This window comes from Mchenga conophoros, linkage group LG4 (genome assembly GCF_057382185.1).
Source record: "Mchenga conophoros isolate Kocher_MC1m ecotype Shallow Benthic linkage group LG4, M_conophoros_male_GT1.1, whole genome shotgun sequence".
Classification (NCBI taxonomy): domain Eukaryota; kingdom Metazoa; phylum Chordata; class Actinopteri; order Cichliformes; family Cichlidae; genus Mchenga; species Mchenga conophoros.
Genome location: NC_140529.1, coordinates 12,323,894 through 12,351,729, shown reverse-complemented (window position 1 = coordinate 12,351,729; position 27,836 = coordinate 12,323,894). Strand labels below are relative to the sequence as shown.

Below are 27,836 nucleotides of genomic sequence, written 5' to 3'. Positions count from 1 at the left end.
TAATTAAGCCTAGTCCACTGGATCTTTAAATCACAGCCAATATAAAAAGCAGTGAGGTGCAGTTAGACAAAGAAGCCAAATAATTTCCAGTCTACCTGTATTGCGATGTTATGATTCAATGAAGTCTTATTTCCCACAGCTGTATTCATTTTGTGGAAAACCCATCAAAACACTGACATTAGAGTCTTCTTAATTGGTTATTTAGTGCATTTTTCGTTACTTTTAATTGTAAATATCAGATGAAACAGCAAATGAAAGTCAAAGTGTAAAAAACACTTTATTGTTGACATGAGCATCAATTTTAAGACCAGTCAGAAGCAGCGCCACCCCAGTCAGAAGCCTGAGCAGTGGGTGCTGTGGACCAATCCTCTGTGGCAGGCTGAGTACTCCAGTCTTCACCTAGAATGGAACAGGAAAAAAGGTGTTAAGTTCAGAGACTATAACAGCACACATGATACACAAAGGTAATGAAGATCCATATAAAAACTCACCAGTATAGACCTCACCAGGCTTGACAGGGGCAGGTGCTGTAATAAAATCCCAATCAAGTTTAAACCATTAAGTGTGAAAAAGTGAATGAAAAATCTTACACTGCATTTACAAGTTAAACACAAAGCAGCAAATCATCTCACCTGCAGGGAACTGCTGAATGGGCACAGATGGCACTGCAACGCCCTCAGACCAGTCAGCCACCTCAGGCTGGGCAAACTCAGGTGCAGGGGTGGTCCATTCGCCCTGGAACTCCTCCTTTCCAACACCAGCCTTCTCAGCAGCAGCCTGCTCCTCCTTCTCAATCTACAAGCACATAATAAGCATTAGTGAGTGTATCAGCAGGATGTATGCCTCATGCACTTGGTTCTAGCCACTTCAGTACTTTTAGATAAGTTGAGTGTGCCAGTCATACCTCTTCAGGGTCCCTGTAGAAGTACAAATCTGGCATGACCTCCCATGGGTGCTCCCTGGAGATGGTTCCCCTCATCCTGAGGACCTCCCGGGCCAACATCCACCACATCAGACCCACAGAGTGGTGACCCTGAAACAGACAAATAGGGTCAAATCCAAACCTGTCGGGGCTGCACTGCGATTCATTACATTCAAAAAGGCATAAAGCTGTAGAAAAGAGTTTGTGGCAAGACCTCAACTCCAATTCCCTGGTGTGGTTCAGAGAAAAGAAGTTGGCGATCAGGCACTTTTATTTAGCACACATTCTACACCACACACTGCACAGACAAAACAGCAGGGCTCTAGCTGTGTGTGCAAAGACTCATTCGTCATTGTTTTAAACTAACTGAATTTTACCTTGTTGTTACAGGGGATGGCAATGTCCACATATCTCAGCGGGGAGTCAGTGTTGCACAGGGCAATGGTGGGGATGTTTACGTATGAAGCCTCAGTCAGTGGCTGATGGTCAGCACGAGGATCTGTCACAATCAGGAGGCGGGGCTCCCTGAAAGCAGCCTGGATCTGATTGGTGAATGTACCAGGGGTGAAACGACCATGGAAGGTAGTGGCACCAGTGGCAGAGGCGAACTTCAGCACTGCTCTCTGAAACAGACAGTACAGGTTTTACTTGAGATCGCAACAGAAATAATAACTTAGATTTTTTTTAAAAAGAACTGTGGCTCAGGTTACTATCAAACCCCATTCATGGGACAGTTGTCCTTATGGTGTTAGCGAATCCCGGCCTGATTACTCTTGCACACTTCCGACACCTGAACACCAACGCAAGTGCCAGGTTTTAACAGTGTGCACATAACAACAATGAGTCAGTTTTACCAGAACTTTACCTGGCCAGTGTTTCTGGAAGAGATGACACACACATCAGCTGGGTTCTCAATGGCAACAATGGCCCTGGCTGCCAGCAGCAGCTTCTCCCAGGTCTTCTTCAGGTTAATGATGTACACACCTAGTGAGCAAAACACAAGTTTTGTCATTTGCATGTAAAGCCGCAGCAGGGACAAAGTAATCAAAAAGCTCCATCGTCATAGCACAGATGACTGCTACACCACTCACCGTCGCTTTTTCTCTTGTAAACGTACTGCTCCATCTGGAAGTCCAAGTTGGTACCTCCCAGATGGGTTCCCGCTGCTAGGAACTTCAGCACATCCTCCTCCTTCATTTGAAGGACATCCAGACCTCCGGACATCGTGACCGCTTTCCCTGCGTTACGAGTTAGTGGGAGAGCTGTGGGGAAAAAAGTAGACTTAGAAAAACTACAAGCTGCAAAAGAGACAAAATAGTACACCCACGACCAGACAAGAAGCATCCAAAAAATTAGATTTACATCAGTGCATTTCTAATCAGACACAAAACAGCAAAAACCCATTGCTGAGCACAAGAACAGTAGCTCTTAGCAAAGTGAAGATGCTCCCTTAGTGTGTGCTCTTGCAGCAGGCCACAACGGAGACATGTTCACCCCACAAACGCGCATGTGTCAAGTCAATTTAGCCTCCGGATTAAATCATCAGCCATTTAGGGAGCGCAAACGATATGCAGATCTCGTTAGGAAGGTCGGGAAAAACATAACTACGAGGGGTGAAGGCGCAGAAGCTCGTATCTTACTTAAAGGAAGCTAAGCAGCAACGCGGGGATTAAGTTGAGGTATCTTGGATGCGAAAGGCCACTTGGAGCGTAAAAAGTCATGATAACTCATGTGTATGGTTGCCATCGTCTTCAGATATCAATTACAATCATATGAAATCTCGTCACTGCCGCTGTTCATTGGATGGAGGCGAGGCGCACGAGAAACAGAGGAAGAGCGCGTGTCAGCAGCTAGCATGTTAGCTACAAATGTTAGCATCATGAATGCGTTGAAAATTAAGAAAATTAGGGCACGGTAGTCTGCGCCTGTCTACCCACGGTATATGTTCTTTGTCCTCGGTCATAACTTTACGAATTTTGACTATTTCTTTCGATTTAAAATGACTAAATAGGCCGGTTTAAACTCACCACGAAACAACGCCGTATGGAAATCTGACCACACGGTGAAAAAGAGGGCGCTTGAAGGAAATGACGTTATTTTTATACCAAATTTCCAAGCGTGTGATTGGCTGGTTAAACCGAAGGCGGGGAGGAGGTAAAAAATGAGAAACATCCGCATTTTCGCCACTAGGTGGAGTTTTAATTCCACGTGCTTCAATGGTAGGAGCAGAGGTAACCAGAGGTGGGCTCACGGGTCGGATGGGTATCCCATATTAAGACAATGGAGATGGAAAGACCATATTAAGACAATGCTGAGACGCTGACTTCTCGGTGAAAGACTGACCTGTGTTCCTAACATATTTGCCAGAGATAAAGTGTTCCAGGCAAAGGGATCATAATATGTACACGATTGTGAAATTGTTTTAGTGAAACGTATCTTGTGTGTAGAGAGCTCTGCTGTTGTTCCCTCTTTGAAATGGTCCTATATTTGAAATTAAATTACAATAGATTACCGAGGCAATACACAGACAGAACAGACAGCTGATTAGTTTTCTGTGGGACTAATGGGCTCACCGAAAAATGGGGTTTGGGTACATTTCAAGGGCATTAGAGGTGATGGACATGGGCCAGATGCCTGAGATGTTTTGGAGCTGTTTTCTGGGAATGTGACCTAAATGACTGGGTAAAAAAGGTGGGATGTCAACACCCCTCACAATCATTGGATTTCCTTTTTTAAATAACTTCATAACCAAAGCAGTCCAACACACATGCAATAAAATATTTTCACAACCCCCTACCAAAACAAAAGCCAATTCTCATGGCTGTAGAAAAAAGGCACAAAACAAAAACAGACTCTGAAAACAGTGCCGTGTAACTTGAGAGCACCAAATAATACATAACTTTAACAAACAGCATATTTGGACATAATTCTGACATAAAGTCAAACACTATAAGTCGCTGACTCTCAGCTTGTACATGACTGAAGTATGCAACTTGTTAAAATGATTTTTAATATGATGAAGTATTTCAAACATGATCGATCACCCCTAAATATGAGTGGAAAAGTCATAAATCAGGTCTGTTAAGTGTGTTCTGTATATCATTTATAGATGCTGATCTACAAAGCCAACAGTTTTCTAAATTCATTAATTCAGTTGTTTATTTCAGCCTAAATAGCCTTCTTACTTTAGACTGACAGTGCTACACTCTTTGTACCGTCCTATTTCATGTCGTGCCACCCCTCCCTGTGCACTGGTACAGCGCTTATCTCTAACAGCCCTCATGTTCTTGCAGTGCGTGACAATATTCTGAGCAACAGCTTTGTAATCATTTAAAAACACTCCTATTTTTTTTTTATAGTTTTACACCTGAACTCTCACAGCTGATTATTCTTTTATACACCTCAGTTAATGAAAGGAAAGAGTACACAGTCATGCATGTCAGGGGCGTGTTCTTGTGTTAATAGTACTCTTATTTTTGTCAAGCTGATCTGAGCACTAAATTAAGAAAAATATGTACACTCACCAGTCCTTTTATCAGACACTGCTTGTTAACACAAAAATATCTAATCAGCCAATCAAATGGCAGCAACAGGGTACAATTTGTCTGGGCTCACCAAAATGAGCAATAGAAGAGTCTGATTTGTCTGTTTCTTCTGCGCAGTCTGATGGTAGGGTCAGAATTTGGTATGAAAAGCATGAAAGCATGGATCCATTCTGTCTTGTGATATGAAGGCTATTTTCATGGCCCCTTAGTACCAACTGTGCATCATTTTAATGCCACAGCCTGTTGTTACTAACCATGTCTATCCCTTTATAACCACAGTGTACCAGTCTTCTGATAGCTGCTTCCCAAAGGGATAACACACACCATGCCACACATTTCAACTTTTCATGAACATGACAGCAAGTTCACTGCACTCAAATGGCTTCCAGTCACCTCATTATGGAGCAACATCTCTGAGGGAGGTTTTCTGCAACCTGTTGCAGAATTAATGCCGTTATGAAGGCAAAAGGGTCCAGCCTGGTACTAGCTTAGGTGCACATAACAGAGTAATCAGTACTGAACTCGAGCTTAAAATTCAGGCATGACTTTTGGTCCATCCATCCATTCGCTTCCGCTTGTCCTTTTCAGGGTCGCGGGGGGCGCTGGAGCCTATCCCAGCTGTCATTGGGCGAGAGGCAGGGTACACCCTGGACAGGTCGCCAGTCTGTCGCAGGGCTAACACATAGGGACAGACAACCATTCACACTCACATTCACTCGCACATTCACACCTAGTGGCAATTTGGATTATCCAATTAACCTATCCCCACAAGCTGCATGTCTTTGGACGGTGGGAGGAAGCCGGAGTACCCAGAGAGAACCCACGCAAACACGGGGAGAACATGCAAACTCCACACAGAAAGACCCCGGCCTGATGGTGGAATTGAACTCAGGACCTTCTTGCTGTGCGGCAACAGTGCTAACCACCGTGCCACCCCTTCACCCATTCACACACACATTCACACACTGGTGATGGCAAGCTACATTGTAGCCACAGCCACCCTGGGGCGCACTGACAGAGGCGAGGCTGCCGGACACTGGCGCCACCGGGCCCTCTGACCACCACCAGTAGGCAACGGGTGAAGTGTCTTGCCCAAGGACACAACGACCGAGACTATCCAAGCCGGGGCTCGAACCGGCAACCTTCCGATTACAAGGCGAACTCCTAACTCTTGAGCCACGATCGCCCCTGAAAATGACCAAAATGACTTTTGGTCATTTTCTCCTAATAAAATTAACACAGAGATGAAATTTTCCAATAACTTTATTTTGTTTGACATGTTTAAAAAGTGAAAACGTCTGCATGAAAAACCACTTTTAACAAATATCAAAAAACTCCAAAGACATTTTAAGGCAGATGAATTTTTGGCAAATGCACGTGTCAAGTGAGCACACACTTAAATAAAGTATCAGAATATAAATAACACTGTTACACATGGAGACTCACAATCTTGTCTTTAAGAAGCTCTCTAGATTTTGAACATATGCTGAGGTTAAAGTGCATAAGTCTGGGCTTAATCTGGCTCACTGCCTGTAGTAGTCATGGGCTGAGTCATTGCACACAGCATGCAAACATCTGAGGCTTTGGAAATCCCACTCAGACCAGGGTTTCCCTGCCATTCAAAGAGTTTTAGAACACTGTGGAGAGACACAGACATTGTTTCTGCATACAGTCCAAATCTTATTTGTAGCCCTACAACAGCCAGGCTAGTGTGTAGTGAACATTTCCCAGTTAATCTGCACTCAAAAGCATTTGATCTGCCAAGTTTAACCTGCAGATTGCGAAGACTCCTAAATATGTGGAAGTGAATTTACAACAAGAAGGAAGAAACCATTTGTCACAAAAAGCCCCCCAGGAGCACACGCAAAACTCTGAAGGGATTTCTCAAACATGGTCCAAATAGTTGGAGCAAAATCACCAAAGTTTGTGTAATTAGTAGTGCAGTAGAAAAATATCAGAGCATTTTTGTATCATCTTGAAAGTCTTTTTAAAGTTATATTGCACATTCTGACCTTCAGACACACCCAGTAAGACACTAAATGTACAGGAGACCTCCCACATGTCTCTTAGACTCTGAGTGAAATCGGTCACTGAAAGCTTCTGACACGCTAACGAGCACTGCAGTAGTTCCAGTTCCTTCCTGTGCGCTCATTCACTGCAACTCCATCTATATCTCTTCTTCCTTTTACAACATTTTCAACATTGATCACTTTCAGGACTTCAGCCCAATGTGCGCCATCATTTGTTCATAAATGGTCCACGCCATGGCCGCCATCATGGTCCTCCTCAGAGACCGAGGAACGGCCCCTCTGAAGAAGCCCTGGAGTCCATATTCCTTAGAGAGTGAGAGCAAAGTGAGGCATGCAGCTGATTAAAACCAGCTTATTCAACACGATACATGGAACGCAATTTTAAAACCACAGCAGAGCAAGAAGGAAGATTGAGACAGCTACCATATAGATGTATCTGATGGCCTCTGCTGTCTTGAGTTGCGGATTCACTTGGACATGTGTTTTGACCACATCAGCAGGCTGAGTGATGAGGGAGGCCAACACGCCAGCCAGAACCCCGCAGCTGAAGTTAGCCACAGGAGCCGCAGGAGACGTGCTGATCTCTAAAAGGAAGATAGGCCAGCATGTGTATTTAAATGAACACCAAGAAGAACTCCAAATGCGAATATTTCTCGTTCTTAAGCTACTAAATGTCTCTCTGAGTCCATACTTACCTTTGGGGAGTGAGGCTTTGGTCTGGCTGTAGAACATGACGTAGATGCCGGAGAAAGGAACGTCTCTGAGGAGAGTGGCCATGAGGCCGGAGAACAGAGCCGCGGGACCTTCAGTTTGGCACACGCTGCGCAGAGCCCCTATCACACTCCCGTAACTGTACCTGCCACACTGAAACACAAAGACGTCTGGTTCAGTTCATGCATAAAACAGCACAATATGAACGCAACGCTAAAGTGAAAGCACGCTGCACAGGTCAAACAATAATATCAATGAAGTAAACATTTGTCTACATATATGTTTTCTTCACATACAAGCTGCACAGATGCATTTTTGTTTTAAAGAATTTCTTTCACTTCAGAAGAATAATCAATTGAAATTATACCAAATTCTATCTATTTTTTTAACACAGTATTATAGAAACATATTCTATTTATTTTAGTCTTTTCAAAAAATCTTATATTCATGAATTACTTCATGTAAGTACACGCAGAAGCTCTGGGGTTTAGCTCATGTGAAGAGAGGGTATCTGACACACCTTTTTCACCCTTCTTCCACATACAATGAAACGACTGAGCACCGCCTACTTCAGTCAGAGTCATTATCAGAGTTACACGTGACTGAGGTCTATAAAGAACAGGCTATAAAACACATACACCAAAAAGGCAACACTGGTGCTATGAATAAAGCAACTGAGAAATATGCAGCAGAAAATCTACACTGCTGTATCTATAGTTAGTACGCGCTGACTCAGCAGGAAATCCATAAATCACTTATCAGCACTAATCAGCGAATACACAGAGCCACGAGACAATTTTAAACCTAAACTGAATATAACCTGCTCCAGACAGATTATGTGTTCAGCACCAGGTTTCCATGGCAACCTAGAGAGCCACCAGGTGACATTGAAATCTCCGACTTGAAGTTCGACATACCTCACTAACCAATTAACCTCGCTTCGTAGTACACCCCTCTCTGGACACTGCTTACTTCAAAACGTGTCTTGACGACAGTAACCGGCAGCATCACTACCCCCGCCACCGTCCGGGCTCCGCCCCCCAGCAGCACAGCCTCCGCGGCCCCTGGGCATCTGTCCTGTAAGAAGTGCTGCTTCAGAGAGTAGTAGGTGCTGAAGTAGATCCCAACTCCTGGGATGGTCCGGACGAAGGACTAAAGGAGCAGACGGAGGAGAGAGACTGTCAGACGCATGGTGGCTCACACAGCAGGAATTTGTGACTAAATCTGTACACGAGGTAGACTCGAGTATACAGAAGCTCTAACCGGTGAAACTCCTTTCCAGAGTCCCAGCAGCCTCTCTGTCCGCACCACACTGAGGAGCACCGACACCATCCCCACTCTGCCCGAACTGAAGAAACAATACAGGCATCAGATAAGATGACCGAAAGCCAAAAACAGTCAACGCTGCTGCTATGTGTGCGGCCTATAAAGGTCAATCAATGTCATGCTTTTTGAGTTCACCCAGTCAATAAATAAATAAAATCAGCTTTTGGATCTTATGAGACAGGAAAGCATGCGACACTGACAACTGTGCATGCACACTCACCCAGGCTGCACGCCGGTCTGCAGAGTCTGCAGACGGGTCTTGACCAGGTCGAGAGGCTGGAACAGCAGCGTGGAGCAGGTTCCACTGAGGGAGCCACACATGAAGGCTTTGATGGCCGGGTGCACCTGAGGGTTGTGGGGGAGGGAGGCAAATTTCATTTGCATTTCTAGTTAAAATCCTGACTGTCATGACTATGCCTACAGAGCATATTTCTGTCTCTTTAATGCACACTTACAACAACAAACTACTTAGATGTAATCGCCACGGACAGTGACTCTATTAAACCATGTTTATATTTTGTAAATAAATAATTTAATACCACTTCAATATTCCAACCGTCTTTTCCCCTATAACGCCCAGCCTCACAGTACCATTCACATGTGATGTAACAACAGAGTTTGCTCCCTCAGCTTAATGACTCAGCAGCTCTTCTTCACCTTAACCGCCGTCAGACTCTTAGACCGTGGATTAGTTAATCAGTATTTCCAAAAGTTATCAGTCAGACAGGACGCCCTGATCTCAAGTTACCTAATAAGGATGTACGCACTGATAAGGATGGAGCTTCTGATGTAACAAAACGGAGATCTAATACTCACCACTAAAAGTTCCATGTTTCTTCTCGAGGGTCACTTCTCAAGACGTTTTTGCAATACACTAAACCTTCTGGCTTCCTCCCCTCGTTGCCGTCCACTGAAATGTCTCCCTCTGATTAGAGGGAGAAAGAGGAGTTACTCACACTGGCCTTCCAGGAGCAGGGATGGAGAGATGGTGAGGGAGCGCAGCTCTGCTGTCTGAATGAGGGGACAGTGCGCACACAGAATAGATAAAGCTTGCCTGACCAACACCGTGTGTCCTATTTGCCCCCACCCGATACACAAGGCCACTCATTAACTGACCAAAGATCAGCATGCTACAAATTAGGATAGACCCGGTGCATGAGACACTGCTGCGTGTCCTTCACGAGACTGTGAAGAGCGTGAGCGAGTACGTCAAAAGTAAAGACTGTTCGCACTTGTTTTGAGCACAGTGTCCAAAAACAGTTCCACAGTGTACATAAGAGACACAGCTAGCGCTGGAAAGCCCTGTGAGCTGGCATTCTGCACTTAAGTGTAAGCAAAGAAAACACTGGCTGTCCTTAGAAATAAAACCCTTACATCACTGTTTGCATTTTTTTCAACATAAGATGTTGAGATGATGAAATACAGCACAGGGTGATAAAGAGAATGAAGCACCATCAGGTAGGAGGGAGAAGCATGCATAAAATTAATAGGAAACAAACAACTGTAGACTGTGCGGTGATCTCATTCTCAGGAATATTTCAGCACACACAATTACTTTAAATCTCCAATTTCTATGTGTTCCACATGTGTGTTAAGATTCATTTACTGTCTATCCAGGGCTTCCAAGCAGGCTGCTTTGATGAGCAGAAAATAATAAGCACTTATTTAAGATGAAAGAAAATTAAAATACATCGAAAGCAGGCTCCAAATGTGCAATGTCCAAATTAAGTCAAGAGCCAGAGACATATAAAACAAGTTATAAAGACAGAGATATAACACTGTTTGATATGCTAAATAACATTAAAAATAAAAAAAAGAAGTAAAGAAGACCGAGGAGGGATCCTTGTGGAACATCTGTACTACTGGGCTTTCAGACTAAAATCTAAGGTCTGAAGATAATAATGTAATTTCATCTACATGGAGCTAGCACACATCCTTTCCAGTCGCATTTACTGATTTTACTTGAATCACTTAAGTCATGCAAATCATGCAAAGTTGTGGATTTTATGCATAATAAAAACGCCAAAAACAAGATACTGTAACCCAACAATCTAATTACACCAACAGTTTTTATAATCGTGCCAAAGACCAGATGTGCTGATTTTTGTGTTTAAAATACATTTCGTCTTCCCACTATGGCGTTTATATTGAAAAGGGGGCCTACTTCAGGTGTCTCCTTCGACTTTCCGCAGGACTTCTGACAGATTAGCTGACAACACGTTTTCAAAAACAGTTTTTTTTAAAAAGAGCGCGTTGATGAAAATCGTGTGTGTAATGTTGTGTATTGAGGCTCTGCTGAGCTCTCCCTCTAACGCACCTTTAACTATAGTCCACCAATTGTTTTTCTCTCCCCGCCGAAGTCCAAATAAATAACATCAACGAAGTTACGCTTGAGCGCAAATTCTTCTAATTGACTACTCTAAGCAGGGCGAAGACAAACCTCACCACCACTCCCCACTAAAGAGCTGCAATGTACCACCAAACCTGACAGCCGCCTCTCTATCTCTCTGCGATAAGCCCAAACCGGCCGGTTCCTGTTCTCAGACGCAGCGTGTCGAAACTACGCGGAAGCACCGCCCATCTGCGATACAGCCTTCTGATTGGTTAAACAGCTTCTGGCTGTGACGTGCGCAAGATAAGGGCGCCTCTCCGGGAAGCCAGGGTGAGTAAAAAGAAAAAAAAGACTATTTAAGTTAATTAGTAATTTAATTTAAATTTAACTTAAAAAAATTACAATGTATTTATTTGAACGGAACGAAACATGTTTTGAGTTTTTATTGAAATGAAACTATACCAAATAAATTTAAAACAAAAATGAGTGAGGTAATTTCCCCCCTAAATTAGAACCAAGTCAATTGTAGGATAGATAGTATAATAAAAAACTGAAATACACAAAAGTACAACTAGCAGTCATTTAGCCAACAGCAGTACTTGTAGCATTTTCACAGTCAACTGTTTAGGACTCTAATTTACACATAACCTTTCTCTCCTTTTAAGTTACCGTCTATTAGTGTCTAAACTAGAAATAAAATAATATCTTTCATCCACGTTTACTCTTACTCAGTTAAACCGGTTCTGACCTGCTTTTGCTCCTCCTCACGAGCATGATGGAAAACCCTGGCTGCCGTCTGCTGGTGGGGACGCAACACTTTATAAATTACAAATGTGATCCACCACTGAGCTGTCTGGTTCTGACCTTCAAACTTAACCCTTGTTCTTTCAGTGTGAACTCTGATGTAAACAAAAGAGTAAGCATTAGGGGAAAAAAAAGAAAAAAAAAAAAAGAAAAACGCAGACAGACAACACGTGGCAGTTTAGAAAGCATCTTTAATCGTAATAATTCCAACATTTCACAACATGATTTCCATTCCAGAGGTGCAGACAGAAAAACATTACAATAATCGAGATGCAGTTTATTTTTTCTCCCCCCCCCCCTTTTGGATTTCCTTTAAGTGCGAAAGATGTGATTGTTTAAACTGTGAGCCGTAAGTCTTAAGTTACGACACATTCCTCTCACTTTCCAGCAGTGTGAGCCAAAAGCTACCTCGGGCACAGCTTGTTGGGGTTTCTCCATCATTTAGACACAGACTGCTCATTTATCTGATACATCTACTCAGAACCTGGCGTATATGACATCTTAAAGGCCAGTCAGACTTTAGCATACAAGTGATAAATTACAATCCGTATCACATGAATGTGCCTTTGGTTTGTGATAAAAATCAGCAACTTCTGTCAACAAGCTGTACCCTGAGAATACAGTGTGTGCTGTGAGTAAAGAGACTACCCCACCACCCCATTTAAACTTTACCCTGAACATTAGCAAATAAACAAAACACTGATGGGGATAAACAGAAAAATAAATGACCCTGCCCACGAGATTTCTGCTGCATTTAAGGCCTTTAGTGTGTGTTGGCTGTGTGCGCACACATACTAAATTGGGATGTGCACCGTGTATTCAAAACTTTCAAGCTTTGTGTCAATGAAACACTCAAATGCAGTGGTTTATGATAATATCTAGGCTAAAATGCCCCCCCTCCCCAACACAACCCAAATGCAGTGCTAAAAATCAGGAAATTTCAGCACAGTCGCAATCAAATACCTTCAATAGATTCACAAGTTGCCAATTTGTTGCTTGAAAGCCTTCAAATTTAATGTTTCCACATGAAATGTGTGTAACAAAATGATCAAGCCCAAAAAGCATAGTCACGAGTGCTAACTGCAGCTAAATTGCTAGAATACATTTCAGCATATAAACCACCTTTATAGACCAAGGCAAGAGCATAACAAACACGAAGCACTTCCTTTCTTAACCGTTATAAAAATGTCTGCATACAAAAAAGAAAACCCAAACTATTCTATAGATTGAGATATTACTTTGGTCCCCTTCCAGTAATCTGTCTTCATTTATCTATACTTCTTTTTCTTCAGTTAGAAAAATAGATCCTAAAGGGACTATTACACGTGGAATGTTTCCTTATAAAAATATTTTCATTTTTCCAAGAGAATGAAAAATTAAGCAACAGAGAAATTTGCCCCCCCCAAAAAACAAAAGTGTGTGTTTGTCAGTATGGTGATTGTCCCAGTTTAATGGCGTCTGGTGTGTGTGTCTGCATTGAGAATGCATAGATCGTCACTGCGAGAGAGAAAGAGCGAGATCAGATGTTAATCTGCATCCCTGTGGCTAATCTGGACAACATTTGTATGTTTGCGTCTCCGTTTTGGGAGTTACAGTAATGTGTGCTCATGTGTGTTTTTGGGTCTATTTATGGTGTAATTTTTAAACGAGTCGAGAGGCGCAGTTCATTCAGGCTTGGGCTCGGGGGTTTCACTCTTCACCTCGCTCTCCTCCTCACTATCACCGCCGCCACCACTGCTGCGAGGAATGGTGCGGCGTGTGGTGAAGGGGAGGTCACCACGCCTGAAAGAGAGAGAAAGGAATTTATAAATGAGAAAAAAACAAACAAAAAACAAAACAAAACAAAGAAGACATAAGTAATGTGTTTTTCGAACTAAAGTGCAATGTCTACAAAGAAATGTAAGAAAAAAAAATATTAACAAATATATTAAGGCTTATTTTGCAAATGGTCCCTAATTGACCATTTGCAAAAAGACATGATTTACCCTAATGTGTGAGGGTAAATCATGTCTTTTCTGATGTGCTCTCCTCCTCTACTGGATCACCCCAGGGTTGTTGCCTCTCTCCCCTTCTGTTCATTCTGTACACAAATGAGTGTCGCAGCAATTTCACAAACAGACACATCCTGAAGTTTGCTGATGACACAGTGATCGTGTGGGGGACGAGTCAGGCCATGGACAGGTTGTAGATGATTTTGTGAATTGGTGTGATGAGTCCTTCCTCTCACTTAACGTGTCAAAAACTAAAGACATGATTATTGATTTTAGGAAGTCCTCTTATAGCTCATCACCCACTATCATTAAAACTGCCGATATTGGGATCGTTGAGAGTTATAAATATCTAGGTGTGGTACTTGACCATAAACTGTGTTTTGAATCTCATGCTGATGCCACTACTAAAAAGTTCAACAAAGACTGTTCTTTTTAAGGAAAATGAGATCTTTTAACGTCTCATCTGAGATGTTGTCCTTGTTTTATAGAAGTTTTATCGAATCTGTGATGTCTTTTTGTATCGCTGCCTGGTTTGGTAACCTGACGGTGAAGAATAAGAATCTGTTGGGACTTCTGGTAAAAACTGCTAGCAAAATTTCAGGGCGCTGGCAAGATGGACTTTTGGCCATTTACAATAGAAATGTGCTTAGAAAGGCTCATTCTATTATTAATTGTGTGAACCATCCACTTCACAGTGAGTTTGAGTTGTTGCCTTCCGGCCGCCGTTTTAGAGTACCTCCGAGGAGGACTAAAAGACTCCAGGTCTCTTTTATCCCTACTGCGTCTTGTCTCCTTAATGGCAAATAATTGTCCTTGAATTTTCTATCATTATTATTGTTATTATTGTTTTATAGTATTGTTCTGTTTGTTCTTATCCTCCTGCTGCTAAACTAATTTCCCCTTGTGGGACAATAAAGAAATTGAATTGAATTGAATAATTGAGGTTCAAGTCAAAACACTATCATGCAAAGTAAAGCGAAATGTGGAGATTATAGTCGTTTCAAGACAAACTGCCACAACTGCTAAATGGCCCTGTGTAGAGTTAGCAGATATCTCATCGTGTCTTGTGATATATCCTCATGTTTATTGCATGAGCGTGTAACCGTCAATATCCTGTCTACTATGTCAAATCCAAATGGCTGGCACAAGCAGAAGAGGGCAGCTGGGGGGAGGGCAGGTAGGCAGTTTGCCTGCTTCCTGCACTTTCAGCTGATCTGTGCAGGACTGCTACAGCAAGCTCAAGATGAGTATATATCTATCTTCTTAGTTAGCGTATTATCTGTCTTGTTAAGGTTGGTTTATAATGGAGCACTGTTTAAAAAAAATAAAAAATAAAAAAAAAAAAAAAAAAAAAAAAAAAAATTTTCCCCCAGGGATCAATAAAGTATTCTGATAATAATGAAAGCCTCTGCTGTGTTACAGGTGCTTTACTCACCTGAGCTTGCTCTTGAGGCTGTTGACTTCACGGTTCATGGCATCAGCAGACTCTGTGGCGTCCTCCAGCTCCCTTTGAAGTTTTCTTCGGCTGGCGTTGGCTCTCTGAGCCTCCTCCTCAGCCTCCTCCAGCTGACGCTTGAGCTGCTTCATGCGAGAGTTCAACTTGTCGACCTGAAGGAGAAGAGAAAATATAAATAAATAAATAAATAAATAAATAAATACAATTAAAAACTTTTGCTTGAGCCCAGATAAAGTTAGAAGCACAAAAACGTCTCCCTTTGATGAAGGCTACAAAGCTAATGTCAAAATAGATCTGATTTCGATTTGGAGCATTACATTATTTTCAATTCATTTAAATATTTGACTTGTTGCATAATGCACAGATATTCATAGTCATCATTGTAAATACTCAGAAAAGCCACAACAGGGAGACAGAGTTTACTGTAAAGAAACTCTCACCTGGTCCTTGTACTGCTCGGTGTTGCGCCTCTCGTCGTCCACCTGCAGGATGACTTCTTTTAGTTTCTTCTCGCTGCGTCTCACAAGTTTGGTGGCAGTCTGCCTCTCCCTGAGCCACAAACATAACAGTCAGACAAAAGACACTTTTTTTTTCTAATATGGTCATCTCAGGCCCCACTAATCTGTGGATCTAACCTATTTACAAGAGATAGCCAATCAGAAGAAAGCTGGCTTAGCTGGAAGCAAGTCTGAAATAACAATTGTGTCCGTATGGTTCCGCTTCAGTGGCTTTTACCTGGTTTCTATATCCAGCTGTTCCTCCAGCTGAGCAATTTTAGCCTCCAGGGCGGCCATGTTGGCCTTGTACTTTGACTTGACCGTTCCCTCGAGCTCCTGCAGCTTCAGTTTCAGCTCCTTGTTCTGACGGTCGAGCTGGGAACGAGCCCCTTCGACACGCTGAGAGGTGCTGCGCTCTGCAGTCAGCTCCACGTTCATCTGGTCAGTCTGAATGTAAAAATTAATCAGTTATTTCCATTCTACATATTAAATGTTTAAGCATCTTTAGTCATCTGAACTTCAAATCAGAGTCTAAAAATGTTTGCATGTGTATACAAACCTGAAGCATTGCCTTCTTCAGCCTGTCGTTGACCAGCTCAGTGTTGCACTGCTCCTCCTCCAGCTCTTCCTCCAGCTGAGCAATACGAGCCTCCAGTCGCCTCCTCTCCTCTGCAACCTGAGCGCTAAAAAGAGGAAGGAGGGAGAGCAGAGATTAAATATGGCACAAGTAGAGATACTGAACACTTCTGGTCTGCTCATTTTACTGATGACTGAAGTCTTACTTCTTGGCGGCTTGGTTATTGATCTCATCCTGCAGCTCGTCTCTCTCCTGCTGGGCCTGCCTCTTTACTCGCTCTGCAGCCGCCAGCTCCTGCATAGCAATAAACAAGAAAATGCAGTGAGTTAAAGTAGATCACAGAGCAGGGGCACAGAACACAGAGGTGAATGAGTGAGTGTATGCCAACCTCCTGCATCTGGAGCATGTCAGCCTCCATGCCCTTTAGCTTCTTCTCAGTCTCCTTGCTCTGGGTGAGAATCTCATCTCTGGACAAGCGAGTGTCGTCCAGCTCCCGGATGAGATCTTTCATCTGGGCCTGAAGACAAAAACACGAGAAGAGTCAAAAAGCTGAGACCAAACCCCATGTTTCCTATTCAAAGATCAGATATAAAAAGGCAACACTCACCTGAAGTTTCTTCAACTGTTTCAGGGCCTCGTCACGGTTCTTGTTCGCCATGTCGATGGCTGCCTCAAGCTCCTTCAGGTCCAGCTCCAGCTTCTTGCGTCCAGCCACGGCAGCAGAACGCTGCTTCCTTTCATCCTCCAGCTCCATCTCCATCTCTCTCACCTGAAAGGCACGTCGATTTGATCAAAGCCAAGAAAAACTACACGTTCCTCTCCACTGATAACTTTTAAGCCCAACTTCAACTCATTTCTGACTTTATGCTACCGGGTGCTCATTCTGGTTCTTCCTGAAGTTCAACCAGCTAGCATTGAGACCTAATCAGAACGTTTTTAAGGTTGTAAGTACTTTTTCCTCCCGGAACAACTAAAAAATGCATTTTGTTATGAATTAGCAACAGCCGCCTCCTATTTACCCCCTCCTATTCCCAAACTGCCAGATTGTTGGTCTAAAACGCACTCGCTTTAGTCATGAGAATCAGAACACGCCTGCTTTCAACAATGCTGTACCTATATGTAGCAGCTAAATGTTGGATGGATGAATATTTGTACCTGTTTAACCAGTGCCCTCTTCTTCTCCTCTCCCATCTCATCGCGTCCTGCCAGGTCTCTCTCATACTGGGCTTTCATGGCCTGCATGTTGACCTCCAGGCGCAGCTTGGCGTCCTCTGTGGCCTGCAGCTCATCCTCCAGTTCCTCCAGCTGAGTCTTCATCTCCTCCAGCTGCTGCTCCATTGCACGTTTGGCCTTCTCCAACTCGTGGACCTGCATATAAGAACATTTATGATGAAAACCGAAGGATAGACAGCACTGGAGCAGAACATACCTCTACAGAGAAAAAGAAATGTTTCTTGACTTACGTTCTTGCCAACATCATCCTTGGAGGATACGAGGTCCTCCATTTCGGCCCGCAGCAGCTTGTTGTTGCGGTCCAGCTCTTCTTTCACCTCTCTCAGGGCTTCCAGCTCCCGGGTTAAAGCCAGTGTCCGGGTCTCCTTTTCTCTGGCTTCAGCTTCAGCTCTGTCACGCTCCTCTGCATAGCGACCAGAGATATTCTTCTCCTCTGCCAGCATCTACAGAAAAATCAACATGCAGCACTGTTTTTATTTTGCTTTTCCTTCCACAAGACATTTTAATGGCCCTCTTATCTTGTGTATACTTGGCCTACCTGGTCAAACTTCTTCTGCTTCTTCTCGAGGTTGGACACGATCTGTCGGAGGTGGTCCTGGTCAACCTGCAGGTCATCCAACTCTTGCTGGAGACGCGTCTTTGTTTTATCCAACTTCTCGTAAGCGGCACATTTCTCCTCCAGGCGCTGGTTCACTCCCTCCAGGTCCCGCTGAAACTTCTTCTTTCCCTCCTCAGCACTTTCCAGAGAGCCAGCATCCTGCTCCGCCTTCTTCTTCAATTCAGCAAGCTGAGGGGGGGTAGGGATAAAGTCATGTCAGCTGTGTGATGGATTTGCGATTCAAACGACTGTGAGCTCCCACAGAAAACTAAATGCAGGTATTCTTTGCAGCAGGTTTGCGTCCTGCAATGTGAAGAAGTCGATGTTTTACCTGAGCCTGCACTGTTTGGAGCTGCCTCTCTACGTTCCTCTTGGCTTCTTCCTCCTCCTCCAGCTGTTCTTTCAGGTTGTTCTGTTCATCCTCGAGCTGGCGCAGCCGTGTGTTGACTGATAATTTCTGGCGCGTCTCTTCCTGCAGTAATTCCTGTTGAAATGACGGACAAGCAGAGTTACAGCAATGTTGTCACAGAGTCAGATGTTTATAACAGCCAATACTTTCATTTTTAAATATTTCTGCTAAAGGTTGCACTAAAAAGCTCTTCATACACTCTTCTTTTGTTAAGACTTTTAAACAACATGATTTAATGTGAAGCCAGTGTCTTCACAGTCAAGTCCGTCTGCTACAGTTCAACTTAAAAACTTCAAAGAAGACAAATACTTCATTGTTATAGTCTGGGGCTTTTTATCCCTTTAAAATAAAGACTTGTATTCATTGTACTTTCCCTACATGTCTTAAGACTGTACATATTAAGTAGAAACTAACAAATTTTAACTTTGCAGAAGATGTCTTCAGGTTTAGTCTATGCCAGTTTGCTCAAGAGTGATTATTATAAAAGAAACTAACAACAAAAGTATTAAACACTGTATTTGTTATGCATGCTTAACATCTGTGTGGCAGTGTACCTGAACGTCCTGCAGCTGGGATTCTACAGTAGAGCAGTCTTTGGCTGCCTTAATGGACTTGCCCTCCACCTCACTCAGCACGCTGTTAACATTCTCCAGTTCAGCCTGTGGACAAAAGAAAAAACAAAAACATGAACCACTGACAAGGACACACCATCACTCAACACTGAATTGTTAATCCCTGGCCTTCTATAAAAATGCAACTGCGATCATTCTGACAGCTCTCAGAAGGAATCACTATATCTGTTCTTAGCGCCTTCTAAGATTTGTACCTGCACTTTTGAGAGTTTCTCAGCCTGCTCCAGCCTCTGGCGCTCGCTCTCTGAGTGTTTGAGCTGCAGCTCCTGGACCTGGGCTTCGGCCTTCTTCCTGCGATGTTCTGACTCTCCTTTACCCTGCATCAGAGTCTGCAGCTCGATGGACAGCTCATTCCTCTCAGACTCCAGGGCCTGTTTGTTCTTCTCCACAGATGCTTTGTTCTGTAGACGGACAGTCAAACTGTAAAGGAAACTGACAAATGAGAAAAACTGAATCTGAATACCAGCTCTGAAAAATTACCCTCTTAGCCTGCTCCAGCTGCTCATTGAGCTCGTCAAAGGCCTGACTGTGTTTCTGTCTCAGGTCAGCAAGCTGCTGTTCGTGAAGTTTGCTTTCGTCATCAAGAGTCTTTTTAAGCTGGGCCACCTCGGTCTCACGTTTGCTCCTATGGAGGAAGAGGAGAGATTAGTCGACTTGTCTAAACACCACCCAACCAGATGTGTTGAGGTTTAGCTGTTATACTTGCTCCTATACTAATGTCTGTACCTGAGCTCTTGCTGAGCGGCAGTGGAGTCCAGAGTGTCCTCTAGCTCAGTCTTGAGGGCCTCCAGCTCTTCTCCCAGATCCCTGCGGTGTTTTTCTGCCTTGGCGCGGGCCTGCTTCTCCAGCTCCAAGTCCTCTTGGAGCTCGGAGAGCTGAGCTTCCAACTCACGGATCTTTTTCTGGGCCAGGTTCTTCTGTGCAGCCTCTTCCTCAATCCTTAAAGGGAGGAAGAAGTCAGGAAAAAATAATTAGTGAAGAATTCCTAAATACACTGTTCAAATTAATATTTTTTAATCTGCAGGGCAAACATCTTAAGTGTTTACACAGACCTGGCCAGAGCTGCCTGGAGCTCTTCTTCCTTCTTAGCCAGCTGGGCACGGAGCTCAGCAATCTGGGCCTGCAGCTCAGAAATCTGATCGCTTGTCTCAGTAAAGTCACTCTCCATCTTGCGTCGGTTCTTCTCCAGCTCCTGACGCTGCTTCTCCTCCCTGCGCAGACGGTCTGGCAAAAAAAAGAAAGAAAAAAGAAAAAAAAAAATTTAATTACAGGGATGGAGGGAAAAAAAGATGCTGTATTACACACAAGTTGCATGATGCTCTCTGCTACTTTTGGGTTTTCTTCTCACCCTCCAAGTCTGTGATCATAGCCTCATGTTTGGTCTTGAGTTTCTGCAAGCTCTTGGATTTCTCCTCCTCCTCTGCCAGGTTGGTGGTGGCCTCAGAGATCCTCTCCTCCAGCAGCTTCTTCTCCTGTGCTCACAACAATGGTGAACAATATGAAACTATTAGTTTAGTATATTATCTTCAGAACAAATTCCTACTGTGCTTGATTTACACAGCTATCGTTTCCAATTCATCCATCCTGACCTTCATTAGTTTGTTGTTATGGTCATCTAACACCATAACATCCTCTTCTATCTTCTTCATCTTTGCTTCCATGGTGACCTTCTCTAGCTGGAGCTTCTGTCTGGCTGCTTCCTCCTCATCCAGCTGCTGCTCCAAGTCCTGTGTGCAGATAAATGACGAGTTGGAGATTTAACATGGCAATACGCCCTCCATATTAAGATTTAAATTACCATGTTTTGTTTTCCTGCTTACAGAAATATTTTGCTGCATCTTTTTCTTCTCCGTTGCCAGGTGAGAGGCACGCTCCTCCTCCTCCTCCACTCGGGCCTCCAGGTCATGGAGGATCTCTTCCAGCTCCTGCTTCTTGGCAGCAAGACGGGCTCTCATTTCCTCAGCTTCGGCACAGAGTTCTGTTTCTGCCTGAAGCTGCTCCTGCAGGGCCATCTTCTCAGCATTCAGCTACAAGCAACGGGAAATAGGTGTTTAAGAGACAAGTTCAGAAAAAAATGTCACCTAAAAAATTCAGAGCGATGTTATCCCTCATCACTGAATTCACCGCCTATATTTAAATCCTCTAATAGACCAAAACTGTCTCTTTCTGTGAGTTTATCTGATCCAGTTTATTGCTGTCCACCTGAATAAGTTCAGTTTCAAGTCGACTAGCTGAGCAGTTATTTTCTGGCATGACTTTCCCCACATGAGATGCTTTGACAACATGTGTAAATTATAGCTAAAGAAATAAACCAGGGTCACTGATAGAAGCCCTGCAACAGTGCCAGAAAGTGGACGAATGTTCGAAGTTTACCTGCTGGTGTTTGTCCACCATTTCCCGGATCTGCTGCTCAGCATGAAAATGCTTCTCTTTCACCTTATTCAGCTCTTCATCCTTGGCCTGCATCTCCTCCTCCTGCCTGCTGACTTGGAGCAGAGGCTTCACCTGAGGACAAACAAATGGGAGATGTGAAGAGTAAGAAAAGCCAAAACAAGGAGGAAAATTAAAGAGAAAAAAAAACAAAAAAAACAGAACAAGTGCTATGAAGTTGCAGAGAGGACGCCGAGGCTCACCTTGGTGAAGAGCCTCCACCACTGCCAGTTCCTGAGTTTAAGATAAGCAGCGCAGTTCCTCTGGATCACCCTCATTGCAGTCAGCTGCTGCTGCCTCTTAGCAAAAGCCCTACAAGCAAACAGCAGAGTCACAACTCATATTCTCTAGAAGTGTAAAGTAACACACTTAAAGACAAGAATTACACTTTATATGTGTAATCTATATAATGACAAAAATGTTCTTACTTGCGGGCCACATAGCCTCTGCACCAGGCCTGGAAGCTGATTATGATGTCCGTGATCTTCATGTCCCTTTCCTCCTCCAGGTGAGCCAGGACTCCTGCTCGGAAGAAAACTTTGCTCTGGCCAATGCGGTAGAGGTTGGGATCCAGCTCCAGGCTTTTGATCTGTGAAGAAAGGGAATGATCAGTCACTCCGGCAGAGGAAGCAGGCATTATAAGGGTGTGATTAGAAGTTTAAAGCCTACTTACCATGAGCACACAGGCCTGCTTTCCATCCATGAAGCCCTTGGGAATAGCATTGGGGGTAAGGATTTCATACCTGAGGGAAACGCAGGTGAAGAGCATATTGGGTTGTTTTTAAATAAATTAAAATGTGAAAACAAACAAAAAACAAAACAAAAAACAAAACAAAAAAAACAACCCAGTGGGAACATTTATAGTCTTACCTCTGTCTGAACTCCTGGAAGACGATGCGGTTGGGGAAGCCCTGTCTGCAGATACGGATCCCCTCAAGCACACCATTACACCTCAGCTGATCCAGAACCAGGTGGGGGTCCAGTTTACCAGCCTGAGAAGAGGAAGATTTGCTGATTAAGAGTATGCTCTATTCTGCATATTAACATCTCTTCCTTTTCCAAGAGGAAAGACATTTGAGCCCCTGTTGGTGTTTCAGCTGCAAATGAAAATATGAGAATTGGGCCGAGTCGATCTGTGACAGCTTTAACAAAAACAAAAAAAAAAAAAAAAAAAAAAAAAAAACCATGACAGGTAAACCTGGTCAGAGTGCAACAACTCCTGGGTTCCTGACTCAAAATAAAATGTGCTCAGTGGTGTATTCTAGTGCAGACGTAACTGACAAACTTTACAATTGAACAACCCCATCTGCTAAGCATTTTCAGAGTTTCAGTTGCAGTGGCAACATCCAGTCAGATGCCCACGTTTCTGTAGTACCTTCTTCTCGTGGTTAGGGATGATGCAGCGAACAAAGTTGGGGTTTGTGTTCCTCAGTGTGGCCATCAGTTTGGACAGCTGCTCCTTGTACAGCTGGCCCACCGTGCGGAACATCCCTTTACGAGTCTTGAAAGCGCCATGCATCTCAGACATGCCAGTCACCTTATCTAGACCCACTATGCTGTCCACTGAACGAGGGGGGAAAACAGAAAGGAGAAGACATTATGTACAAAGTCAGCATGATTTGAATATTTCACCAGGCAAACTCAAATCAAATGCACATCAAAAAGGAGAATGAATATGAGCATTGTCTCTCCACCTCCTCTTGGTAAACACAACAGGAGAGAGAAGAGGTAGTTCACAAAACCAGCACCAGTGAAACGCCACACAATCACACACAAAAGTGCATGTGGAGAGGGGAACAAATCAGGAAGGAGGCTGACAGAGGGAGTCGCACAAGGCCAGTGAAGTGTGGAAAGAACACACCCAAAATTTAAAGAACAAAACATGTATAAAGTGCAGTGAGTGGAGAGAGTTCATTACTGAAACTGACAGCTTGTTGCTTTTGAAAATGTGTGCGATGACTGATTTAAATATGTATGTGCCTGAGAAGGTGACAAACATTGGCGGTTGCAGTGGGCATGTACTTTTGTGGTGACATTAAAAAACACCAAACCCATGCAGGATATACCCATTGCTGCAGTACCCATGACCAACACCAGGAGTCCCCAAACAACACTATCACACAGAGGGAGAAAAGGAGAGTTCAATGACAGAGCAACAAGTGGCAAGACCACCAGAAGATTTTGCTACTGCACACACAGCTGATTTTAGAGCAACACAAAATACACTTTTGGTTGATAAAGCTGGGAGAACGAGGGGATGAAAACATTTTTGAGAAAGAACAGGACCAAAAGGAGGAAGAAATACTAAAGAAATGAAAGAAACCTTTTTTCACCTGGATCTGAGTGCAGAATAGGAAAACGCTGATAAAAATAGGCTCTCTGACAATTATGTACCTCTGAGATGCAGTAAAAGACAAAAATGAGAAAAAGTGGGGCCACACAGGGGAAGGAATGGAAGGAAAACCACCAACGGGATTTGAGGAAAAAAATAATTTAAAAAAGGTAAAAAACAAAAGGTCCACACACCAGACAGTAAGAGAGAAAAAAAAAAAAAGCACTATGAAGCAACATGATTATATTCCCATATCTTAGAGGGGCAGCGATTCCTGGGTTAAAGGCAAAAACAAGGCATCTGCCTCGACTCACCATCCTTCCAGAGCTCAGACACAAACTTGTCTGTGGACTGGTTGAGCAGTGAAGCCACATTGTCATTCAAGGGATCCATGTTCTTCAGCAGCCATTCGCCTGCCTTGTAGTCTACCTGTAGAGTGACACCAGACAGGAAGTGTCAAGTTTTTGGTTTTTTTTTTTAATGATAGAAATATGTTGATGTAAACAGCATAATGAACTAAGCGATGTTTACCTTGCCAGCATAATGGATAATGCAGAAATCTGCTTCATCCTTCAGTTTCTTGGGCTTGAAGAATTTGGGATGTGTTCCCTGCTCCTGGAGCACCTTCTCCACAAAGCTCTTGTCTGTGGCCTTAGGGAACCAGCACTCCTCATCCAGCAAAGCCAGGATACCCGGGGGGCTGGCCTGGGACAGACGAGAGCACATGAGTCAAACCAACAAAGACGCTCAGAGGACCAACATAGTTACAGCAGATCAGAAAACTCACTGGCTTCTCAATGAGTTCGATACAGGGCTGCAGGTCGAGGCCAAAGTCAATGAAACTCCACTCGATGCCCTCCCTCTGGTACTCCTCTTGCTCAAGGATGAACATGGTGTGGTTGAAGAGCTGCTGCAGCTTCTCGTTGGTGTAGTTGATGCACAGCTGCTCAAATGAGTTCAGCTGGAGACATGGAGGGAAAGAAAATGCTTAAGAAATCTCGTGGGGCTGCATGCTGTTACAACAGACGGCCATGAACATGAGTGCTCAGCTATCACATAGCTGATATACAATTAATATACGTTAATTATACAATTATCTGCAGCGAGTGTGGTGCTTGATGGAGAGGTAATTATATTTTTAAAAACTGCCTTGTGTGTTTACCTCGAAGATCTCAAAGCCAGCAATATCCAAGATGCCAATGAAAGAGGCTCCCTGTCTCTTGGTCTTGTCGAGTGCTTTGTTGATCCTCATGACGAGCCAGCGGAACATCCTCTCATATGTGGCCTTAGCGAGGGCTTCCACGGCAAACTCTGCTTGCTCCTGAGTCTGAGCCTTCTGGACATAGTCTCGACCCACCTTGATTCTGGGTGACAGGATGGCCCTGGTGAAGTCTGTGACATTCATGCCCATGAGGTGGCATACCTTCTGGGCAGCTATTGAGAAAACGAGGGAAAGAGAATGAGTAGTGCAGGATGGAAGAGTGACATTTTAAAATTAATGTGCAGAGTGCTCGCTTACCTGTGTTATCAGGCATGGAGGCTTGGTCTGTATGACGCTCCTTCTTAAAGCTCATGTTTCCAAGCTGCAGAACAGATGCCACCACCTTCAACAGACCTGCACACGGAAAACAGCAAAATTAATTAACATGGCAAGAGTTACATTAAGCTGGTAATACATAGAGACACACATGCACAGAAACAAAAGCTGTCGTCTTACCAATTTGCTCATCCTCTGGAATACCCATGATCCTGAAGGCGTCCATGGTCTCTGTGAACAGATCCTTGTCCTGCTGGCCCGGAATTGTGACGTTCCCATTGGAAAGAAAACGGTAGTTGTTGTAATTTTCCAGGAGGAGATCACCTGAAATCAAACAGCAAAGTTAAAAAAAAAAAAAAAAAAAAAAAAAAAAAAAAAAAAAAACATCAAGTCACCAAATGCTTGAGGAAACTGCACCATCTTTAAACAGAGATTTTTGTTTAATGTGCTGCTTACTGCGCAATTTGTCTCCAGCCCCTGTGAGCAAGTAGTAGAAGATGTGAAAGGTCCTCTCTTCTTTGGCCTGGCGAATGGCACGAGATTTCTCCAACAAGTCTAGAGGTCGGTGTGTCAAGGACAACTTCTGATACTACCACAGAAAAGCTCTTGAACTGGTTTAAGACTTCTTTAGTAATAATAACATAAAAGGCAACAACCTGACAGCATTAAGGATACAAGTTTCAATATTGGCACCAACGATGTAACCATTGACATCAAAATTGATTCTGATGAATTTTCCCTGGTGGTGTGGAGGAAAAAATGTTTAAGTGAAAGTGGTATTTAGAAGAAATCATAAACAAAGGCTGTAGCAGTTAATTCTTACGAATCTGGAGGAATTGTCATTTTTGACAGTCTTGGCATTTCCAAAGGCTTCTAGAATGGGGTTAGCCTGCAGCAGCTGCTTCTCCAGCTCCCCCTAGTGGAAAGGAACAGAATTGCAATGCAAAACATAAGCCGCAGGTACATCCATACAGGTAATTTCTCAGCCATGGATTCATATCCAACAAGACCATAAATCATTAAAATTAACCTCTTAAGCCCCAACGCCTAATCAATCTCCTGCCTTTTGCCCCCGTATCTGGGGTCGTTGGGGCTTAAGAGGTTAATCTGTGTATTGTGAGGGCTTCACATGCTAATCTGACATTTACTATAAAGTTACTTATGATTACAAAAAAGCAGAGGCGGGCGTTTTGCATATACCCATAATATACTTACATCTGAGACGGCAACATAAAGAACAAGACATTTAAACAAAAAGCGATAAGATTGATACCACATACACACATATACATACACCAGCAGCACACATCACACCCAAGCATTTTATCCCAACACGCAACGACATGTTAGCGTTTAAACTGACAAAGACCCCAAAACCCTGAGACTGTCAATAACCCATCACCTGTTATTCAAAGCAGAGGAGTCCAGTGAACCGCAAGCACAAAACAAGTTGTCGTTTCTATTTCAGTACTTTAATAACTCTTTCCTTCAAAAAAAACTCCCACATATACACCATGCTTAATGCAGAATTTAACCTTTGAATTTTAAGTCAATCTTAACCAGTTCTCATATTATATCACTGTCAGTTAGCTTTTTATGAAAGCAAATGGTGTCCCCCAGCCAAATGAGTACAACTTCCTCAAGTGCATGTTAGGTCATTACACAACATGTATGCAGCTTAGGATATCTGTCCAAGCAAAAAAAAAAAAAAAAAAAGAAAAAAGAAAAAGAAAAAGAAAAAAAAAAAACACTTTGGAATCATCGGCACATACAAAGTAGCAACAAAACCTGTGAAAAGTTCAACCAGACAAATGTAAATACATCCATCATAGCAAAAGTAGCTCAAGCAAAGACCCCACCCTCTTTATCCTGCCATTGTCTGGCTGAATTTTTCACAGGAACACATACGGCTGCCGCTGAGCTGCAAACAAACTTCCTCCATACTTCCTATTGGCTGGCAAGACACGTAACCCCTGCCCTTGATACAAAGTGACTCCCATAATAGTGCGGTCCAGCGAGGGGGGAGAGAGAAGAGGATGGGCGTGGTAGAAGGAGGACTGTGATGACAGAAGCAGGTGGGGAGGAAGAGTGAATGAAGGGGGAGGGTTAACTCACATGTGACAGGACCAAGTTGTTCTGTTGATGGGAGAGAGAAATACAACAACCTCAAAAAGGGACGATAGATGTGGTTTTCAGTAAACCCCTGTGGGTGGGTTTTAGCAGCATCTATCGCAGCGCTGACAGGCCAGATAACAGTAGTGTGACGTAATGCTTGACTGCTTGGCAGAGTTTTATTTCTACTGATAAGTTGCAGTAAAAAGTGAAGTAAACCCAAACACATAGTAGATTAAGTTAGGTCTCTGGTCTATATGAAGTGTGACAGGAGGGCCTGAATGTACACTACTGTTTTCTGTGCCTGCAGGGTCGTTATTTTCATTGCCACACATTTTCCTTGATGGTCTTTCTGTGCAGCT

The 27,836-nt window shown here is 43.4% G+C and overlaps 3 protein-coding genes and 1 non-coding gene across 7 annotated transcripts in view; all 4 read right to left on the bottom strand.

The window, feature by feature from the left end:
• Positions 1 to 258: 258 nt before the first annotated feature.
• rpsa (ribosomal protein SA) lies at positions 259 to 3,086 on the bottom strand. The gene is made up of 8 exons (XM_085270372.1): positions 2,950 to 3,086; positions 2,014 to 2,184; positions 1,788 to 1,906; positions 1,300 to 1,545; positions 905 to 1,033; positions 633 to 795; positions 492 to 527; positions 259 to 399 (listed from the first exon to the last, which is right to left on the bottom strand). The coding sequence occupies exons 2-8, from the start codon at positions 2,144 to 2,146 to the stop codon at positions 302 to 304; spliced, it is 924 nt and encodes a 307-aa protein (XP_085126498.1). The 5' UTR covers positions 2,147 to 2,184; positions 2,950 to 3,086; the 3' UTR covers positions 259 to 301.
• On the bottom strand, positions 1,615 to 1,753 carry LOC146575605 (small nucleolar RNA SNORA62/SNORA6 family). Its single transcript, XR_014892358.1, has one exon. It is a non-coding gene; the product is annotated as a small nucleolar RNA SNORA62/SNORA6 family (small nucleolar RNA).
• A 2,626-nt stretch (positions 3,087 to 5,712) lies between the features above and the next one.
• On the bottom strand, positions 5,713 to 11,077 carry slc25a38a (solute carrier family 25 member 38a). Of its 3 annotated transcripts, none has more exons than XM_085270364.1 (8): positions 10,852 to 11,077; positions 9,351 to 9,545; positions 8,755 to 8,879; positions 8,472 to 8,556; positions 8,181 to 8,360; positions 7,193 to 7,361; positions 6,921 to 7,081; positions 5,713 to 6,802 (listed from the first exon to the last, which is right to left on the bottom strand). In XM_085270364.1, exons 2-8 carry the CDS (start codon positions 9,363 to 9,365, stop codon positions 6,680 to 6,682), a joined length of 858 nt encoding a protein of 285 aa, XP_085126490.1. In that variant the 5' UTR covers positions 9,366 to 9,545; positions 10,852 to 11,077; the 3' UTR covers positions 5,713 to 6,679. The 3 variants fall into 3 exon arrangements, with proteins under 3 accessions (XP_085126490.1, XP_085126491.1, XP_085126494.1); XM_085270365.1 differs by having other exon boundaries at positions 9,351 to 9,459; XM_085270368.1 differs by having other exon boundaries at positions 9,351 to 9,459; positions 11,019 to 11,037.
• A 766-nt stretch (positions 11,078 to 11,843) lies between these two features.
• LOC146575602 (myosin-9-like) overlaps positions 11,844 to 27,836 on the bottom strand; it is a 31,635-nt gene continuing 15,642 nt past the window's right edge. The window contains exons 6-41 of one of the 2 annotated variants that reach the window (XM_085270362.1): positions 27,478 to 27,498; positions 26,186 to 26,278; positions 26,038 to 26,101; positions 25,819 to 25,917; positions 25,543 to 25,686; positions 25,345 to 25,440; positions 24,988 to 25,259; positions 24,613 to 24,786; positions 24,357 to 24,530; positions 24,140 to 24,254; positions 22,869 to 23,056; positions 22,364 to 22,485; positions 22,167 to 22,236; positions 21,922 to 22,082; positions 21,697 to 21,805; positions 21,437 to 21,568; positions 20,884 to 21,090; positions 20,653 to 20,790; positions 20,412 to 20,535; positions 20,116 to 20,287; positions 19,790 to 20,002; positions 19,544 to 19,688; positions 19,258 to 19,464; positions 18,986 to 19,090; positions 18,354 to 18,506; positions 17,963 to 18,211; positions 17,655 to 17,867; positions 17,347 to 17,559; positions 16,799 to 16,960; positions 16,580 to 16,708; positions 16,397 to 16,485; positions 16,174 to 16,297; positions 15,853 to 16,061; positions 15,558 to 15,666; positions 15,097 to 15,269; positions 11,844 to 13,452 (exon numbers count right to left, since the gene is read on the bottom strand). In XM_085270362.1, the coding sequence (XP_085126488.1) occupies positions 13,335 to 13,452; positions 15,097 to 15,269; positions 15,558 to 15,666; positions 15,853 to 16,061; positions 16,174 to 16,297; positions 16,397 to 16,485; positions 16,580 to 16,708; positions 16,799 to 16,960; positions 17,347 to 17,559; positions 17,655 to 17,867; positions 17,963 to 18,211; positions 18,354 to 18,506; positions 18,986 to 19,090; positions 19,258 to 19,464; positions 19,544 to 19,688; positions 19,790 to 20,002; positions 20,116 to 20,287; positions 20,412 to 20,535; positions 20,653 to 20,790; positions 20,884 to 21,090; positions 21,437 to 21,568; positions 21,697 to 21,805; positions 21,922 to 22,082; positions 22,167 to 22,236; positions 22,364 to 22,485; positions 22,869 to 23,056; positions 24,140 to 24,254; positions 24,357 to 24,530; positions 24,613 to 24,786; positions 24,988 to 25,259; positions 25,345 to 25,440; positions 25,543 to 25,686; positions 25,819 to 25,917; positions 26,038 to 26,101; positions 26,186 to 26,278; positions 27,478 to 27,498 (5,286 nt within the window). In that variant the 3' untranslated portion in view covers positions 11,844 to 13,334. The remainder of the gene's footprint in view (positions 13,453 to 15,096; positions 15,270 to 15,557; positions 15,667 to 15,852; positions 16,062 to 16,173; positions 16,298 to 16,396; positions 16,486 to 16,579; positions 16,709 to 16,798; positions 16,961 to 17,346; positions 17,560 to 17,654; positions 17,868 to 17,962; positions 18,212 to 18,353; positions 18,507 to 18,985; positions 19,091 to 19,257; positions 19,465 to 19,543; positions 19,689 to 19,789; positions 20,003 to 20,115; positions 20,288 to 20,411; positions 20,536 to 20,652; positions 20,791 to 20,883; positions 21,091 to 21,436; positions 21,569 to 21,696; positions 21,806 to 21,921; positions 22,083 to 22,166; positions 22,237 to 22,363; positions 22,486 to 22,868; positions 23,057 to 24,139; positions 24,255 to 24,356; positions 24,531 to 24,612; positions 24,787 to 24,987; positions 25,260 to 25,344; positions 25,441 to 25,542; positions 25,687 to 25,818; positions 25,918 to 26,037; positions 26,102 to 26,185; positions 26,279 to 27,477; positions 27,499 to 27,836) is intronic. The other variant, XM_085270363.1, reaches the window with a different exon arrangement.